The 18,163-nt window shown below is 38.3% G+C and overlaps 1 protein-coding gene across 7 annotated transcripts in view; it reads left to right on the top strand.

Annotated features, from left to right (window-relative positions):
• LOC100488346 (plasma membrane calcium-transporting ATPase 4) overlaps nucleotides 1-14,881 on the top strand; it is a 145,188-nt gene extending 130,307 nt beyond the window's left edge. For all 7 annotated transcript variants that reach the window (XM_018091532.2, XM_031896858.1, XM_002932973.5 and 4 more), the window contains one exon: nucleotides 8,515-14,881. In XM_018091532.2, the coding sequence (XP_017947021.1) occupies nucleotides 8,515-8,519 (5 nt within the window). In that variant the 3' untranslated portion in view covers nucleotides 8,520-14,881. The remainder of the gene's footprint in view (nucleotides 1-8,514) is intronic.
• Nucleotides 14,882-18,163: the final 3,282 nt, after the last annotated feature.

The raw sequence follows: 18,163 nt of genomic DNA, 5'->3' as shown, positions 1-18,163 counted from the left end.
TCTGGGCCCCCTCCTCCCACGCCCTGCCCCCAATGGCCCCTCCTATCAGTACAAAGGACACACAGACATTGGTAACCAGGGCCCCCCTAAAACATTCGTAATGAGGGCCCCGCTAAAACATTCGTAACGAGCGCCCCCCTAAAACATTTGTAACGAGGGCCCCCCTAAAACATTGGTAGCCAGGGCCCCCCAGCATCCTCGAGTTACCCCCTCCCCAGTCCTCCAGCTCCCCCCCCAGAGTCCTTCCCAGCATCCTCTAGCTCACACTCCCCCCAAGCATCCTCTGGCTTCCCCCCAGCTCCCACCATAATCCTCCAGCTCACCCCCAGCGACTTACTCCAGCTCCACCACCCCCCCCCAGTGACTTCCTCCGGCTCCCCTCAGCTTCCCCCATCCCAGCGATTACCTCCGGCTCTCCTCAGCTTCCCCCATCCCAGCTACTTCCTCCAGCTCCCCTCAGCTTCCCCCATCCCAGCGATTACCTCCGGCTCTCCTCAGCTTCCCCCATCCCAGCTACTTCCTCCGGCTCTCCTCAGCCTCCCCCATCCCAGCGATTACCTCCGGCTCTCCTCAGCTTCCCCCATCCCAGCTACTTCCTCCGGCTCTCCTCAGCTTCCCCCATCTCAGCTACTTCCTCCGGCTCCCCTCAGCGTCCCCCATCCCAGCTACTTCCTCCGGCTCCCCTGCGGCATCCTCCAGCTCCCCCTTCTTCCGTCTGCATCCTCTTGTTATGTGCCGGCTCCCCGCTGCAGCTGAACATTTTATAAGGTGTATGCACACACGGGGCGCAACCAATAAATTTTCCAGCTGACCACCAATGACAGGGCCCGGAGTTCTTTAAAGGGGACCCCCTTTAAGCGACTATCGTCTGGGCCCAGGACAACTGTCCCCCCTTTGCCCCCCTGATGGCGGCCCTGGCCTCAAAGCAGATGCTCATTTTGGTTCCATAAAAATCAGGTATACTGCCAAACAGAGCCTCCTGTTGGTAGACAGTCAATATAGGGGGTTCCAAATAGAGAATAACACCCCTTATTTTACACACCGGGAACATTTTTTTTTATGTTAGTGTTGCTCCCCAACTCTTTTTACATTTGACTGTGGCTTATGGGTAAGAAAGTTTGGGGACCCCCTTCTATGGAAAGTCTTTTTCAGCAGACTTGTCACCTGCGGTAGCGAAAGCTCATTGTGTACCATCACCCTAATTCATTTATCTTCACGGACACACACAAACTTAGGCAGAGCAGGTCATATAAATGAAAAAGTGTATTAAAATGCAAAGAACAAATACAGGCATTTTTTCTGCTGGATTTCTGCACTAAAAAGTAATGATTATTTTAAAAGGGTAAACTAAATGTAATCAGTTAACTCATGGTAAAAAGGGAAAGGCAATTTAAATTTATAATCATGATCACATGATTACTAAAATGTCATTCTAATAGAGAATAAAATTGAGAGGTAAACAATTATGAGTCTTGACAAGCTCTGGGTTAAAAGTGCTACCAAAAAAGAGTTATTTACTTCACTCAGCATTGAAGTTAAATCTTTTAAGGACCCTCATTGTTTATATATTAATCCAGTGTAAAGCAAACAAATTCATTAGTCACTTTAGCCAGTAGGGGGTGGGGGAAGGGAATACATTCTGTTTGGATCCCTTAATATGTCACCAGTTTTCTCTGAAAACATGGCATTCAACAGACTAAATTTGTTCACAGAATCAGGCATTACAAACATTACATAATGTTATTAAACTTATGTTGAATAAAAATCTAGTTTTTAGTTTTCTCAGTCCTCTTCACTGTGCTCTACTGTATACTGACCTAGTATGTATTTATGCACACTAATAATATCTTCTGGTACTAATCTCATTAACTTATTAAACAGTGCTTAGTGCTTAATTTATAATTGGTGCTTAAAGGAATACTGTCATGGGAAAACATGTTTGTTTTTTTTTCAAAACACATCCGTTAATAGAGCTTCTCCAGCAGAATCTCCTGCATTGAAATTCATTTTTAAAAACAGATTTTTTTTTTATATTTAATTTTGAAATGGGGCTAGCCATATTCTTAATTTCCCAGGGTGCCACAGCCAGATGACCTGTGTGGTATTTTATAATAAAGTACCCCCTGTTGAAGTCACCTCAGTGTTCCATGACCTTTATAAACAAAAAGGTTATTGCAGAAAAGAGACAGGGGAGATAGTGTGGGGGGATGGAGATAGGGAAGAGTGTGGGGGAATAAAGACAGGAGAGAGTGTGTGGGGGACAGAATAAGAGGGCAAAAATCTAAGGGAAAGGAGTTAAATGAAGATAGGCAACCAAAGAGTAGGTGAGGAAAACAAACTGAAGGAAAAGCATATTTATTCTCCCAAGCCACTCACAACTTCATCTACATGTATGCTCCCTTTTGCATGACAAGATTTTATTAGTCTTAGCCTATTACTAAATTGTAAACAAAATTGAAGCAGCAGAATAACTATGCCACCCACACCCATTAGGAGAGGAACAGAATGGATGCAATGGAGTATCTATGCCCCCAAACAACAATGATACCAGCAGGCCCTCTTTGCTACTCACCTGCAAGGATTCCTCTGCCACAACATTTAGTTGCAGTGCCACCCACCACCACCCTCACAAGGGGCCTTCTGCGGCTCCTGCAAGGGCCTTGTACCTGTGCCCACACCAGCACGCACAATAAAAATGTGGGAGCAGAAACAGGAACACAGGCCATGCGCTGGGGAGAACTGTCAATGCAGATTCCAACTGAACTCCTCAGAGCTGTAGATTATAATGAACTTAGATCAGGTAAATTAGGTATTATGGGCCTGTATACTCAGTCTGCAGCCTGGTGTTTTATATGGTTACATAGTATCTCAGTGACTTCTAAGCTATATAATTTACAGTAGGGTTTTACATATCCAAATCATCTACATGTAAATCATGAATGCTCTTCAAGGTTTTTAGTCTTACTATTACTAAATTTTGCTCTATTGTCCATTTTAAACATATATTCTTTAATAAATTCTGCTAGGTACTTGCCATTTCACTAAACTTAAAGGAGAAGGAAAGGCTAAGTCACTTGGGGGTGCCAAAATGTTAGGCACCCCAAGTGACTTTAATCGCTTACCTTGTACCCCAGGCTGGTGCCCCTGGTACCCACCAGCCCGGGGTACCTGCAGCGATCGCTTCCTTGTTCCTTCTGTCGGCAAACTCCCTGTGCAGCTCTTTCCTAACAGGGGCACCAGCCCGGGGCACCCCCAAGTGACTTAGCCTTTCCTTCTCATTTAAATAATATTACAGCATCATCATTTATTTATATAGAGCCAGCAAGTTGTGCAGCACTTAACAATCATTTATAACAAACATGGGTCTTATACTAATTTCATAAGCAATAAAGCTTGTTTTGCTTTCCTTTACATTTGCTGCCACTGTTGCAGCTGGCCTCTTCATCACTTCCCTCTGTCCCTCCTTAATACTGCACGTTAAAAGCTCACTTTCCTGATCACATCATCATGCAGTGTACTCTGTAATGAATTTTTTTTTTTAACTCTTATTTATATTTTATTTTTTTTTAGAACAGGTTATACAGATAATTGCAATTCTGTAAGTTGCTTAGTTATGAAACAGGGAAAGGAAAGGGTTCAAAGGGTAAGAAGAGAAAGGGAAGAGAGGGAGAAGAGGGGGAACAGCAAAAGTAAAAGTGAAGTTAAAATAACTTCCACATTCTCTGTAATTAATTTTAAACATTGTACACTACAAGTGGACATTTTGCTGTTTCAGTCGCCACATACTCGCATTATTTAAAAAACAACAGAGCAAATGTAGTGGGGAGTGGCTTAGAATCCTAGCATCTCAAGCAACAGTATGCTGGTTTTCCTGTTGTATAGTTGTACACTTTAGGGGGCACATATATAGATGGCAAGCATTGAAAATGTGTGAGCTTACCATATGACCCACACATTATCATTGCTAGGAGGCATGTTTTGGGCTTGTGGCATACTTTGTATGCCCTTGCTCTAAGCAATCCAGAAAAACAAGTGTGGCAATGCAGCTCAAACCTAAGTAATAGGTGTAAGGTAGGAACAAAATGAATTAGTATGCAGAAAGCACAGTTCAGGGCTGCATTGAGTCTTGGTGGTGCTATTTACATGAACTTTTTGGATAAACTCTGGTTAGTGTACAGCTGTCCATCTCTTTTAAAGCTGTAAGCAGAACATAATGTTCCTTTGAATGTATTACTCTCCGAATCATTTTATAATTGCTCCTAGTAAAAGTTGATCAAGGTACTGGTCCGAATGCCATCTTGGAGTGAGGAAGGATTTTTTTTTCCTCCTTGAGGTAAATTAGAGAGACTTCAGAAGGTTTTGGGGGGTTTTTTTTTGCCTTCCTCTGTATTCAACTAGCAGTTTGGCAGGTTCTATATAGGTATAGAAGGGTGATCAATAAATATTTCCTCTTTGTGATTTGGGGCATATCTCTCAAATTTAAAGGAGAAGGAAAGTCACTTGGGGGTGCCAAAATGTTAGGCACCCCCAAGTGACTTAGATCGCTCACCTCATACCCCGGGCTAGTGCCCCTGTAAGGAGAGAACAGCACCAGCCCGGGGTAGGAGCGAGCGCTTCCTCCTTCCTGTAGCGCTGCGCACGCATGCGCAGTAGAGTGAAAAGCCGAACTTAAAAAACAAAGTCGGCTTTTTACTCTACTGCGCATGCGCCGGCCGACGGATTTCGCCGGGAGAAGAGAGAGGAAGGAGGAAGTGCTTACTACAGGTACCCCGGGCTGGTGCTGTTTTCTCCTAACAGGGGCACCAGCCCAGGGTACAAGGTAAGCGATCTAAGTCACTTGGGGGTGCTTAACATTTTGGCACCCCCAAGTGACTTAGCCTTTCCTTCTCCTTTAAACAGTCCGGCAACAAACGTTGACTTTAACAGTTTCAGTGTTTCTGTAAAATGGTAAGTACATAACTACGTATAACTAGTTTATAGCAGAAATATAACTTATAACATACAAGAGTAAAAAAAGGCTTAACATTGTTGAAATGGTGCAAAAGGGGAGACATACTACTGAAGACATAGGTATAATGCTGGATCTGACAACCTTTAAACTGTTTTACATTAAAACTGTGACTATTCTGTGTAGATATACAAATGACCGGAAAGGCAGGTGCAAGATTTGGGCAAAGCTGGGCCATTTAAAATAGCAGACATTTTGGTCAGTGTTGGTGGTGTTAACTTTGCATTATCGCCACTTAATATATAAATGTTATCTCTTCAAAAGAGCCACTGATTATCAATGGTCGATTTACCACTCAAATATATTTTTTAACTGAGTGGTAAGTATGGTTAACACTCATCAAAAAAAAACCCTGGTAGAACAATCTCTCTTCATTACTGCATGGGAAATAACTTTTCTTCATTAAAGGACATGTAAACCCTACATTTTCCTACCATGCACATCTACCACCCAAACAGGATAATTTGCACTGCATATATCCCCTCTGTTAGCCAGCACCATCACATTTTCTGAAAACAAATAACAGCTTTCACCCAGCAGCTATTTTTCCACTGTCCCATCTTTCGTGAAATTTACATATACAGCACGTTTGCAAAGACCCTTATTCGATATAAAGTTCATGTAAGCAAGAATGCTTAGTTACACAGGTAGTCTTAAGGTGGCCATACACGTTAATTTCCCCAAGGGCCAAAACGATCGGATTAGTTTGATATCACCCACCTTAGGTGGGCATATCAGGAGAAGATCGCCAAACGAGCAGATCTACTCCTGATATGCCCACCGATCGTGGACGATATCTGCTAATTCGATTGTTTGGCCTTAGGGACAAAGGATCGAAATTACTTCAGTGGGTATAGGAGCAGTCGGGGGTCCCCATACACAGAGAGAGATAAGCTGCCGAATTGATCTAAAGGAATCAAATCAGCAGCTTAATGGGAACCTGTCACACAGACATAAAAACTGTATAATAAAAGTTCTTTTCTATTACACATGAAACTCAGTTTTCTTTTTTTATTAACACATCCATACCCATCATACCCAAGTCATCACCATCTAATTGTGCAAGGGCATGTGCATCAGGTCCCCCATTCTGAGGGATTTTGGGGTGATAGAAAAACTTGCATTTAAAACAGTGCCTACAAAATGGCACCTGTCTACATGCTGTGTAATGTGACTGGGTAATTCCAAAACTGAAGGAAACAAGATTCATATTATTTATATAGTGTAAGTGAATTCTAACACAATAGGAAAGAATTTGGAGTTATTTCTTAGTGACAAGTCCCCTTTAAATCTGTCCTTAATATCTAGCCACCTTTACTATTGAGCTTTGAATAACCCAGAGTGTTAAAAGATTTCAAAGAGGCTGTTCACAGATTACATTTTTTGTGGGGGGTTTTCATGTCTTTTAACTATCACTTTGTTTATTTTCTGGGATTAAAGATCTAATGAGGTGTTAGATATCAGCCCTGTCTCTGAGCTGTAAGGGCTCTGGTACACGAGGAGATTTGTTGCCGGTGATTTTTAAAAGAGCGATTTGGCGACAAGACGAGCGACAAGACGCCAATGCTAAATCAATGGAAATCGCCAGCCTCAAAACATACGAGGCTACTTCAAATCGCCTGCTGTTTCAAATCGCACACAGACCCTTTTCTGAGCGACTTGAGTAAACATGAGGGGGGGTTAACTGTTGAGTGTACCATGGGTAGCAGATCGCCTGGAGATCAACTCGCATGAAATCTCTTCGTGGGTATTGTTGTGGCGACTTGTCGCCAAAGCGCCAGGGGGAAAAAACGCAGGCGACAAATCTCCTCGTGTGCCAGAGCCCTAACACTTATAGCACATTGTTAATATAAACTTATGTAATAAAAAAAAATAAAAAGAGAAAGTGACAGTAGAAGGGGGAGAATGGGATAAATAAAGAGGAAGAGAAAAATGAAGAATGGAAATGTAAAATGGAGAGATGAAAAAATAAGTTAAAAAAGTGTTGCAGAAGAATGGGAAAGTGATAAAGGAGCGAGGAGTTAGAAGATAATCATTAAAGACAAGACGCCAGTGACTACCTTTTGATCAGTTGAATCATTATTGATAATTCTATGTATAGTCATTAAAAGTCTGTCTTGAAAAAGGGGCTAGAGTGAAATGAAAGTAATTTCCATTCTACAAGCAGCAATATTTTGACTACTTTAGTTAATAAATTTTTCTAATATATACAATACATTATGGGGAATTGCTACTGATTGGATCATTCTGGGTAATGGGTTAGTAAATCACAGAATACCTAGCAACTAACAATAAAAATGTGTCTTACTTTTAACCCATTTGCAACCCTTTTTAAAATAAAAAACAATACATTTGCATTGACAAACTGACAGACATAAATGTACAATGATGTTTTATAATTCAATGAAATGTGTCTTTAAACATATTCGTTATCCAAATTAACAGTTATTTAAAATCTATATTAATTATTAAGCTTCCAACTGACTGTTGTTTTAGCTTTCAGCAGAATGTCTGCATGAAATGTCACAATGCCTGCAGTGGATGCATGCATGTCTGAGTGTGCATGTCTGCTTCTTATCTGAATTATGATTATTGATGTGAAATATGACATTTAGATTAAAGGTGCAGACCCTCTTGTGATAAAATTGAAAAGAACGAAAAAGCATGTACCCTCCTGTTTTGTTTGTTTTAATTAAAAATGCATCTCTTATGTTGCTGTTATGATTATAAAAGCAAGTGAGGTGATGTGGCCTTTTGGTCTCGCTTTTTCTTGGATTTCACAGTAAATTATTCTATTTCTTGTCCTATAAATCTAAGGTAGATAGATATATGCTGCATTATGTGAATAATATTCATTTCATAGCTGAGTGGGGCTGCAACTTTAGTATTACTTTTTCTGGAAATTGAATACCAAAGATGTTTGTGTAATATGCATTGTGTTTCCAGTGCACAGAAGATGTATTTTAATATTGGGGTATAAAGAGTGAGATCTGGCATCTTTATATTTTATTTTAGTATTTTTCCTTTTTTTTATTTATTCATATACATAATGGGTCTTGTTTTGCAAGGTTTCTGTTTTTGCTCTGAGACGATCCATTGTTCATTTTTGTACTTAAAAACTTGAAAGAAGTCAAGATATAGCTGCCTTCAAAACTGGTTGTTGCTAAAACTAAAGGGAACATTCATATTCATTAATTCAGCTTTTGCTTAGGGGAATTAAAACCACCCTCTATCGGTAATGTATAATTACGCTTTTGGATCGCATTCTCAGACCAAAGAAGCTATGAATGTAAATCTTATTCAGTTTTATACTATATATATATATTTTTATCTTGTGAGCTCTAGTTTCTGTCATTCTTCCTTATATATCTTTTATCTTCTAGTTTCTTGTCACACAATACTGAATTTATTCTTCACGTTTCCTCTCTTACTTTCTTTTCCTTCAAGTAGTATCACACACACTACTGCTTCCAAAATTCTCACTCTTTCTGGTTCTTTTGGAACAGATTAAAGTTGTGAATGCGTTCCGAAGCTCTCTCTACGAGGGGCTAGAGAAGCCACAGATCCGCAGTGCCATCCATAGCTTCATGACCCACCCAGAGTTCACTCCACGGGAGGCAGGACCTGCCCCCCAATTCGAAGACAGCGACAGCGAGGGTGAGGAATCTAAGGGTCTCTCAAAGGCGCATAAAGATCAAACCCATAATCACAACAACAATTCTTCTGTTGACCCACATGCATTGGATATCACAGTGTCTCTATCTGATAGCCCATTGCATAGCATGGAAACCTCCATCTGACGCCAGTGTTAAATGAAACTCCTGAAGATGGGCATCTGGACATGGTCACCTTTTCTTCTGCAGCTGTCCTGGTTTTTTCCTGCCCCATCCCATCTTACTACTACAGTCACCACTTCATACAACAAAATGTTCCTAAATTCTACTTTTTCAAACACTAACAAAAACCGTCTGACAAAAAAACTCTTACAAATTAACTACAGAATAATGCAAATTATCCATAAAGCCATACGCACATAGTTTCCATAATCTACACTTTTTAGACCCATAGATTCTATTATGGTATCTTCCTATATTTTGTATTTGTCCATATACCTATTAACACAATTCTGTGTGTAGCAATACAATAGGATAAAAGTTTAGCGCCACAGATAATGGTCATCCAAAGATCAAATCTCAGTCTGTACAGCCATAAGTGGAGTAGAGCTGTTCATTTATTAAAAGCATGAACAAAGTCTCTGCCAATAGTAACACTACAAGTTAAATACACAGCCATAAATGCATTTAGAAAAATAAATCGCATTTCTCACTTATGTCTTAATCATGCATTTACATGCTGCATATATTAACGCAAAATATGTTCCTTTCTGCGCTACATAAATATTTGATCATATAGTAAGGTTTTTATCATATGCACAGATACTTCTTATTATGGTAAAAAAAATGCAGGGCATATTTTGTCTGTCCCTTTAACCTACTGTTCCCTTGTCTTCTGTGTTGGCATGTTTAAAAACACAATTTCCCTTTCCAAGTATTTTAAACTCTGTGTCCTGCTTGTTCATCCAAAATCAACAACAACCCCCATGCCTCATCTTCTGCCTCCCAACATCTGCAAGTGCCACCATGAAGGGAACGGTTTTATTAACCAAAGTGTGCCACCACCTACTGCTTCACACAGGCGCTATGCCTGCTGAACCTGTCTTCCACCTGTAAGACTTTTTCTTCAGCTGAGCTGACTTGTGGAGCTATACAAATGCCGAATTTCTCCTGATACCAAGGAATAAAAGCTGTGCCATTTTGATAGCCTAGCTGGCATCTCTGCCTTTTGGAATCTATTGTTCACGGACATTGGAGAAAGGACATAGAAGAGGGGCATAAGTGTGTTTACTGAATGGATGGCTACACTGCCAGATTAAATGCATATATGTAAAATTCTTGTATATATATATATATACATATAATGTGTTTGGGATCTGTTATCTAGAATACTTGAAACCAGTTTTTTATTCTGCGGATAAGAGAACAGTTTGTAATTTTGATCACCAATCTATAGGTCTACTAAAAAAAAATGTAGAAATTAAAAAAAAAAAAAGGATTGTTTTGCCACAAACATGGATATATTTGGTCAAGTACAAGGCACTGTACTATTTTTTATAAGAAAATAGAAATCGGTCAAAAATACATTAATGCAATAGAAGCATTTCCTTAAAACTGATTGTTGGAGAAGGCCTTCCCATATTTCAGGGTTTTCTGGATAACGGGTTTCTACATAACAGATCCCATATATATATATATATATATATACACATACACATATATATATATATATATATATATATATACATAATACAGTATCTAGTTTATAATCACTGTTTCTGAAAGAGGGCTAATGAATATGAGATTTTTACATGTTTGGGTGGGAGTGCTGTATTGCATTTTTGTCTTATACCTATACATAGAAGCATTGGTAGGTCCAATTTGTGTGCTTATTTTTCTGTTTACATGTTCTCATTGAAAAGGCAGATGAAACAGTTAAATTGCACCTTTGTTTGCCTTTTTCATAATTTTGAATTATTCAGATTGTTGTACACACCATGTGTTTCTACTTTGCAAACAACATAACACAGAACATTTTTGTAGCTATACAGAGTTCTTTATATTGGCATGAATTTGTAAGTTGAAATATTTAGCTACTTTATTTGGCTTTCAAAAACATTATGATTTTTAGGTTGCAGATTCCTGCTACATCAGATTGCTTGTCATGCTAGTGGCTGGTACTACTGCTGCTGTGTTTTTGCTTAGCCATGTATAAAGCTTGGTTTCAACAAAGTTGTGGTGGCCATTGGAGCTTATGGTTGGTGCCTTGTTACTATCCCAGCACATCTATTTTTAAGTGTTCCTTAACACTGGGGCCATGAAGTGCTGCCACTGTCAGTTATCTTGATCCAGAAGAAGCTTTAGCTACTAAGGACTCATGTTAATGGCTGTGTCTTTGTTACCAGAGGCAAAAATCCATCATTTCTGAAAAACAAAGTTTCTCCCAAAGGTATTTTAGATGCAAGAATTGAGCACAAGTTAATTTTGGAATATTAAGAAACTTGCCTGTAGTTTTTTAAAGCTATATAACTCAGCTATCATTATAAGGCGCACCTTATGTACCATATTAATCATTCCAGGCTTTAAAGGACATGTAAACCCCCCACAAAAAAAATGTAATCCATGAACAGCCTCTTTCAAATCTTTAAACACCTGCCACTCCTGGGTTGCTAGTAAGACTGCTGCATCCTCTAAATCACTTAGGATTCCTTCTCCTCTAACCCACTCTTCTTTCTCGATTACAGTGTTCAATCCAAGCATAACTTTTTATCAAAGTAAGTTCTCACTGTGAAAGCCTACATTCTTCATTGCATGAATTTTACAGCGCACATGTGCTGTTTGCAAATGTAAATCTCACTGATGATGTCATAGGGAAAATGGCTGTGGGGTGAAAGCAGCTATTTGTTTTAGGAAAATGTCATTGCACTGTAAAATGGAGGGGATATATCCAGTACAAATGATGTTGTATAAGTGGGGGAGATGTGCCCAACTTAGATACACGGTAGGAAAATGTAGGGTTTACATGTCCTTTAACTTAATGTTAGTGTCTTTGCTCAGAGCATATAACAAAATCATTTTTTAGCTCACCTAGAAAATTTGAACATTAAAATATTTTTTTAGTCAAGTTCCACATATGACATTATTTGCACATAATTATTGCAGAAAGGCAATTAACTGGTGCAGTTTGATATAAAATTTGCTGCATAAAGACAAAATACTGCTGTAGGCATAAAAGAAGAATATCAGCTAGCCTTTGAAGTTCAGATTGCTTGAGCAATCATAAATAGGGTCCTTAGAGTGTGTGGGTGAGATATAGCTTTTTGCAAGAATAGCAGATATGCTTTGCACATTTTTTTCCCTTTGGTTTCTGAATATTTAGGTTTTTGGTGTATGACATGAGTGGTATAATGAATGCTGAGTTGCTATGGGCTCTTGACAATCATCCAGGTAGCTTGGTCCAGTAGAAAAAAATATTGTTTTAATTTCTTATACCTGGCAGCTCTATGCTAATATTTGTGAGAAGTCACACGGAAATGTTTTATACTTACATATTCTGTTAGTCTGTGTTTGCATATACACACACAAAGACATGAGTATCAAATAAGACCTGCCTTCAGTTTATGCTTTAACTTTGCAGATTTTTTTTATGTAGGATAGTTTATCTGTTTCTTTCTGATGTTGCATAAAAAATTGCAAACCTGCTTTTTTGGGGGGAGTTCGAAATAACATCATTTTTGTCAAGTTATTTCGTTTTGATGTTTCAGTAGCCCTTTAAGTGCTTAAATGCCCGAAACACTTTTATGCTAAATGCCATAAACTATCCAGTGAGTGTTTTTGAAGTGACTTAGGCAAACAAATGTTAGTCTTACATATATGTGCCATGTTCATCAGGAAGCATGTTGTGGTCTCCTGTGCATTGTACTTGCCTTATAAGAGTGCACATGGAGTACTTCTGAAGGAGCTGTGTTTATTCTGTAGAATCACCAACAGAACCCCACCCCCCTAAATCTTTCAACATTCCAATACTAAGCCTTCCAAAAGAAATTTCATAGCAGTTGAAAGAGTAAGTCCTAGCTAAAGAGGCAGTATACCAACTTGTTAACCATGAGTGTAAAAAAATCTGTTTTTTGTTATTTCTTGAGTTAAACTGGACAAACAGAGAAATTAAAATTACTCCATGTTTCGTCCTTGCAAAGCAGATGATAAGATTTAGATTACCACTATACAAATGTCCTCCATTTCATTTTTGTTAGCAGGAATCCATTATGCAGAGGGGTAATTTGTGCACTGGTATCTTAATTTATACTTCACAGTAATGAAACATGGAGTAGTTTCAGTTTCCCTATTTACCAAATAACAAAAACAGTAGATTTTTTTACGATTAAAACATGCCCTATTTATTGAATTCATGTTGAACAACTGCCTTTTTTAAAGGAACAGTAACACCAAAAAATGTAAAAATAAAATATAATACACTGATGCCCTGCGCTGGTAAAAGTTGTATGTTTGCTTTAGAAACACAACTATAGCTTATATAAAGAAAGCTGCTGTGTAGCCACGGGGGCAGCCATTCAAGCTAGAAAACAGAAAAGGCAAGAGTAAGGCTCATGTCCCACAGGAGTTTGAGCAACAAGTTGCTCGTTTTGTCTCTACATAGAGAAGAATATAAATCGCCAGTACCTAAACAGACAATACAACTTCAAATCACCTATTGCTCTGAATAGCTATGAGACCCGTTTTCAAGCGATTTTACAAAGAAAGCTTTGTCATTCAAAATTATTGGAATCACTGAAAGTAAAACCCACTGAGCAGGAAGTCGCTGCGATTTCCAAATTGCACAGAATGTAATTCCTAATTGTGGGCAGGGAATATGACACCTGGATTTGTGGGATATAGAATCACTCCGTAGTGGAAATCTCTAGTAATCACTTGTTAGGAAAAGGAACTCTTTTTAAAAATCACAGCGACTAAATCTCGCCATGGGACATTAGCCTTACAGGAGAAAAGGCAAGAGTTTAGCAGATAACAGATAAGCTCTAAAAATACAATTGGAATCTACACAGCTTGAATGGCTGCACAGCAACATTGTATAAACTGTAGTAGGGTTTCTGAAGCAGATATGCAACCTTTACCAGTGCAGGGCAATAGTACATAATGTGTTTATTATTTTTATGCACTTTAAATTTTTTGGTGTTACTGTTCTGTTAACGCTTATGGCATACACAAGAAGTTTGATTGCTGCAAGAATTTCAAATAGTGCTGCTGTGCCATGTTACTAAACTTGATATGTAAATGATTAAATTGGTATCAGTATGGATTACATTTAGCTCTTATCTAGTCTTGCAAAGAAGTTTGGTCACACTTAACAGGAGGTGAGCTGTACAATTATATATTCCTCAAACGTACTGTCTTGCTTTTATGTTCAATATTTAGGATGCAAGATAGTCTATAATACTGTGATCTCGTATTAGTACACTAAATTTTAATGGCTGCTAATACTGGTTTAGTGGTATAGTATTTCCCAGCAAAATATTTAACCTTGAACGTTAAACTGACCATATTAGATTTTATAATTCTATAGTGAAACAAAATATCCAGTTATAATTTTTACATTCATGTTAGTAGGCCAAAGAGTTTTTTTCCTTCTTGATTCTGTCACAAAGGCTGACATATTTAATACAGCATTGGTAAGTGGATCATGTCAGATAAGCCTGTTTTAGTGGAGATAAAAATGCTAATGGACTTCCAAGATTTTATAAAATTGTAATTTACATACCCAGTATAAAATCCCTAAAATTGCAGAGCCCATTCTCACACATTTTACAGCATGGCTGTATTGATTAATATTACCTATACCATTAATTACCTTACATATAGACATTCATCATTTAAACCATTATCCATAAGCCTGTATACTTCCATCTTTTCCCTAGAAAGAGCATGCCTTATTAAACTTGGGTTTCAAACTTTTTTTTTCGAGTAACTGGCAAAATAAGCACTGTTATTTTTGTATAAAAATGACTAAATCAATGAGATTGTGTTGTGCATGATATTAAAGAAATGGTGATTTTATTTTTATTCAATTAAATATTTAAGCACTATGTACTGACAAAAGAAAATGCCCTCAGTATGGGGCCACCACGTTATACTGTGTATTTGCATTACACCATGTAAATGTTCCTCTTCTTAACACAGCCTGTGCATGTTACTCTTGTGACTCTGGATCGTTGGAAAAAAAATACAAAAAAATGTATCGGAATGGCAAGATTCTGCTTTAAAGAGACTTAGGAATCAAACAGGTATATAATATGGGATGAAGATGCAGGTTTCACAAAGCAGAGTGATGTAAATGGATAAGACTACAAGTGATGATGCTTCTGGGACACCAAGAATAAAATTAGTAACCACTGCCATCCTGTAAATTGGATGTCCTAAGTGTCCTCACAGTTTATCTTATGTGTCTTACTTATTATGCTTTACATAAAGCTGATGGCCCTGACTAAAGAGATGTTTGTATATTGGGGTATATTATGCAAATATCTTAATGGTGTACAGTTTACAAATACTACTGTAGAACCATACAAGATCAGGTAATAGTTAAAGGGGTGGTTTACCTTCACATAAATGACGTTACTTTAGCAGATTAGGTCTTTTTAATAAAATATGTAATGTATCTCTTTAAGAAAATGTTTACTGTTTTAGAGAAAATTACCTGAAGATTTCTGTATAGGGCAGGAGTCAGTGGAGGCACCAGTGGAGGGGGTCGCCGACCCCTTTCTGCTGACTACTGGCAGTAGGAGCTTCTAAGGCTACTGTGCATGTCTGCTTCCTGTCTTTTTCTTCCTACCTCTCCTCTGATTGGCTGCTAAAGTTACATGCATGATACCTGTTGCTGCTGTCTCCTGCTGAGTGGGAGGGAGCTCACGTGACTTACACTGCAGAGAACAAACACTCCTCCTCCCTGAAAACGTTTTTTGAGTGAACTGCAGCTATTCTGAAACCACAAATTTTGTGTGATTAAAAGCATGATTGAAAAAAATTCGGAAGTAACCATGATAATTTCTGATGTGCAAAAATGTCACGAAAATTATTTTCCTGGTTGTACAAAAATATTGTGGTTGCGATCCGAAAATCACAATATTTTTGGATCCGAGTGATCGTAAATGGGGCAAAAACCTTTCTGGCTTTGAAACTTCAATGTGTGACTTTGGAAGCCTTCCATAGGATTCAATGGCACTCTACAGATCCAACGTGGCCAAAAGATAGTCACGATACCAAAGCTTGAATCAATTCCGTAATGGTAGTAGTCCTTGTGAAAAATACTACTTTTTCGTGGAAGTTAACGAAAACCATGAAAAAGTCATGAATTTTAACGAAAATATTGTGGACATAACGAAAATTTCTATAAGTTAGAAAAAAATATGATTTTTTTTCTGAAAAAAAATTGTGGTTTCATGAATGGACCCTACAGATACAGTCTTTGCATGACACACATAATCATACTCAGGGGAACATAATCTATCATTTTTTGAGTAGCAGTGAAAAAAGGTGGACAACCCCTTTAAGACATCACCCCGTGTGCTAAAATATAATATTTTTCTTTCTGTATTTTAGATTATCGACTACAATCTCAAAGTTTTAAAGCCTGTGCGAAAGAGGTCATAGATCCCAACACACATGCATTTCTTCAAGGTTTTATACAAGTGTGATGAATTTTTTATGAGAGGCCTTACCAGAGACCTATAAAGAGGCAAAATTATATTTTCATCCTTTAAGTCAATGCCCTTTTTATACAAGAACCTCAGATCCTTCTCCATTAAATATATCCCCAAAACACTACCATTTAGTAGATAGCTTGCATTTATCTTATAACTTTGCACTTGTCCACATTGAACCTCATTTTCCATTTTGCTGCCCAGTTTTCCAATTTAATCAAATCACTCTGCATAGTGGCAGCATCCTGCATGGAACTTATAGTTTTGCACAATTTAGTATTGTCAGCAAAAATAGAAACAGGACTTTCTATACCCACCTCCTGGTCATTAATAAACAAGTTAAAAAGCAAAGGACCTAGGACTGACCCCTGGCCCAATTAGAAAATGTTACGTTTACCACCACTTATACCACTTGTAATGCCAGTTTTCTATCCAAGTTCAAATATTATGTTCTAGGCCAATTTTCCTCCATTGTATCATTAACTTTCTGTGAGGTACTGTATGAAAAGCTTTAGCAAAATGACACCCACTGCCATTCCAGCATCAATGTTCCTGCTCACCTCCTCATAAAAGGAAATTAAATTAGTCTGGCATGATCTGTTATGCATAAAACTTACAGTATTGTGATTTGTGATGTGTTCAAGTATCCTATCCCTTATTACCCCTTCCAAAAGCTTTCCCACCACTGATGGTTATCATCATAAAGTTTCCATGCGAGCATAACAAGCAGACCACTACAGAACTACATTGTTTTCACAGGAAAGTTACTCCAACCCTGTTTTATTGGCAAAGAACAGGGAGATTGGAAGCACCTCTGTTGCCACAATCTTTGCAGCATCTTTTCCCAGAAATGACATGGCTAAGATGGCTGCCTTCAAAAATACTGACACATTCTGAATTCTCTGCATAGATACAAGGGGATTGGGAAGTGAGAAAAGGCAGTTGTTTTACGTGAAATATTCCTCTCAACAGTGATAGTGTGAGCAAGTGCACCAACTTGCTAATGATATGCATGGCTGTGACATGACTGAATACTCACTCAATTTGTGCTTGAACTTCAGCAAACCTTGCTGCCCAGGGCAGCATAGCGCTAGGGAGGAAATTTGTTTTAGAAAAATATTATTGTTTCCCCCAGCTGGAGTGCAAGCTTTATTAGCCTGCACCTACAGTGGGGGAAATGTTTTAGTCATAGGTTCCCTTTCAGAAATGATAAGATTACCTATACAGCCATTATATAAATGTATATAATTATGTACGTATGTATGTATGACTTAAAAAAAACCAATGTGTTTATTGAAAAAGATCCGCCATTTCAAGCATTAACAGTGCGCTTCCTCAGGGACAAACCAAAAGACTGTACAAACAACCCCCTTAAATACCCCACTGCAAAAAAGGGCACCAAAACATAGTGGCCACAACCATAGCAACCTCTGTATACAAGTGATATAAGAGTATAAACAATGTAGTTAGCAGAAATCAAATAAAAAAGAAAAGGATACCAAAACTTATTGTTGCTTATCACTGATAAGTTGAAACGATAGCCAAAGTCTCACAAATGCAACCATTAAGTGTAACAGTAACAGGTAATAGAAATAAATGTAGCTTTTCAGTAGTGGTCAAAAGTGTAACAAAACCAGAGGATCAATTGGTGCAGAACAAGATAGCATCTAACACGCAGGGAAAGTCATACCCAAAGTAGATTCTTTTATTTCAAATCGGGTTGGAAATGTGAATCAAAGGGCTTTATTGCTTAATCTGCTTCAGGACACAGTTATCACAGCCTGAAGCCCACCAAACCGGTAAGTGAAGACGTCATCACGCGGAGC

The sequence above is a fragment of the Xenopus tropicalis genome, chromosome 2, assembly GCF_000004195.4.
Source record: "Xenopus tropicalis strain Nigerian chromosome 2, UCB_Xtro_10.0, whole genome shotgun sequence".
NCBI classification, from domain to species: domain Eukaryota; kingdom Metazoa; phylum Chordata; class Amphibia; order Anura; family Pipidae; genus Xenopus; species Xenopus tropicalis.
Note: the sequence above shows the minus strand (reverse complement) of the source record. Positions and strands in the feature narration are given on the sequence as shown.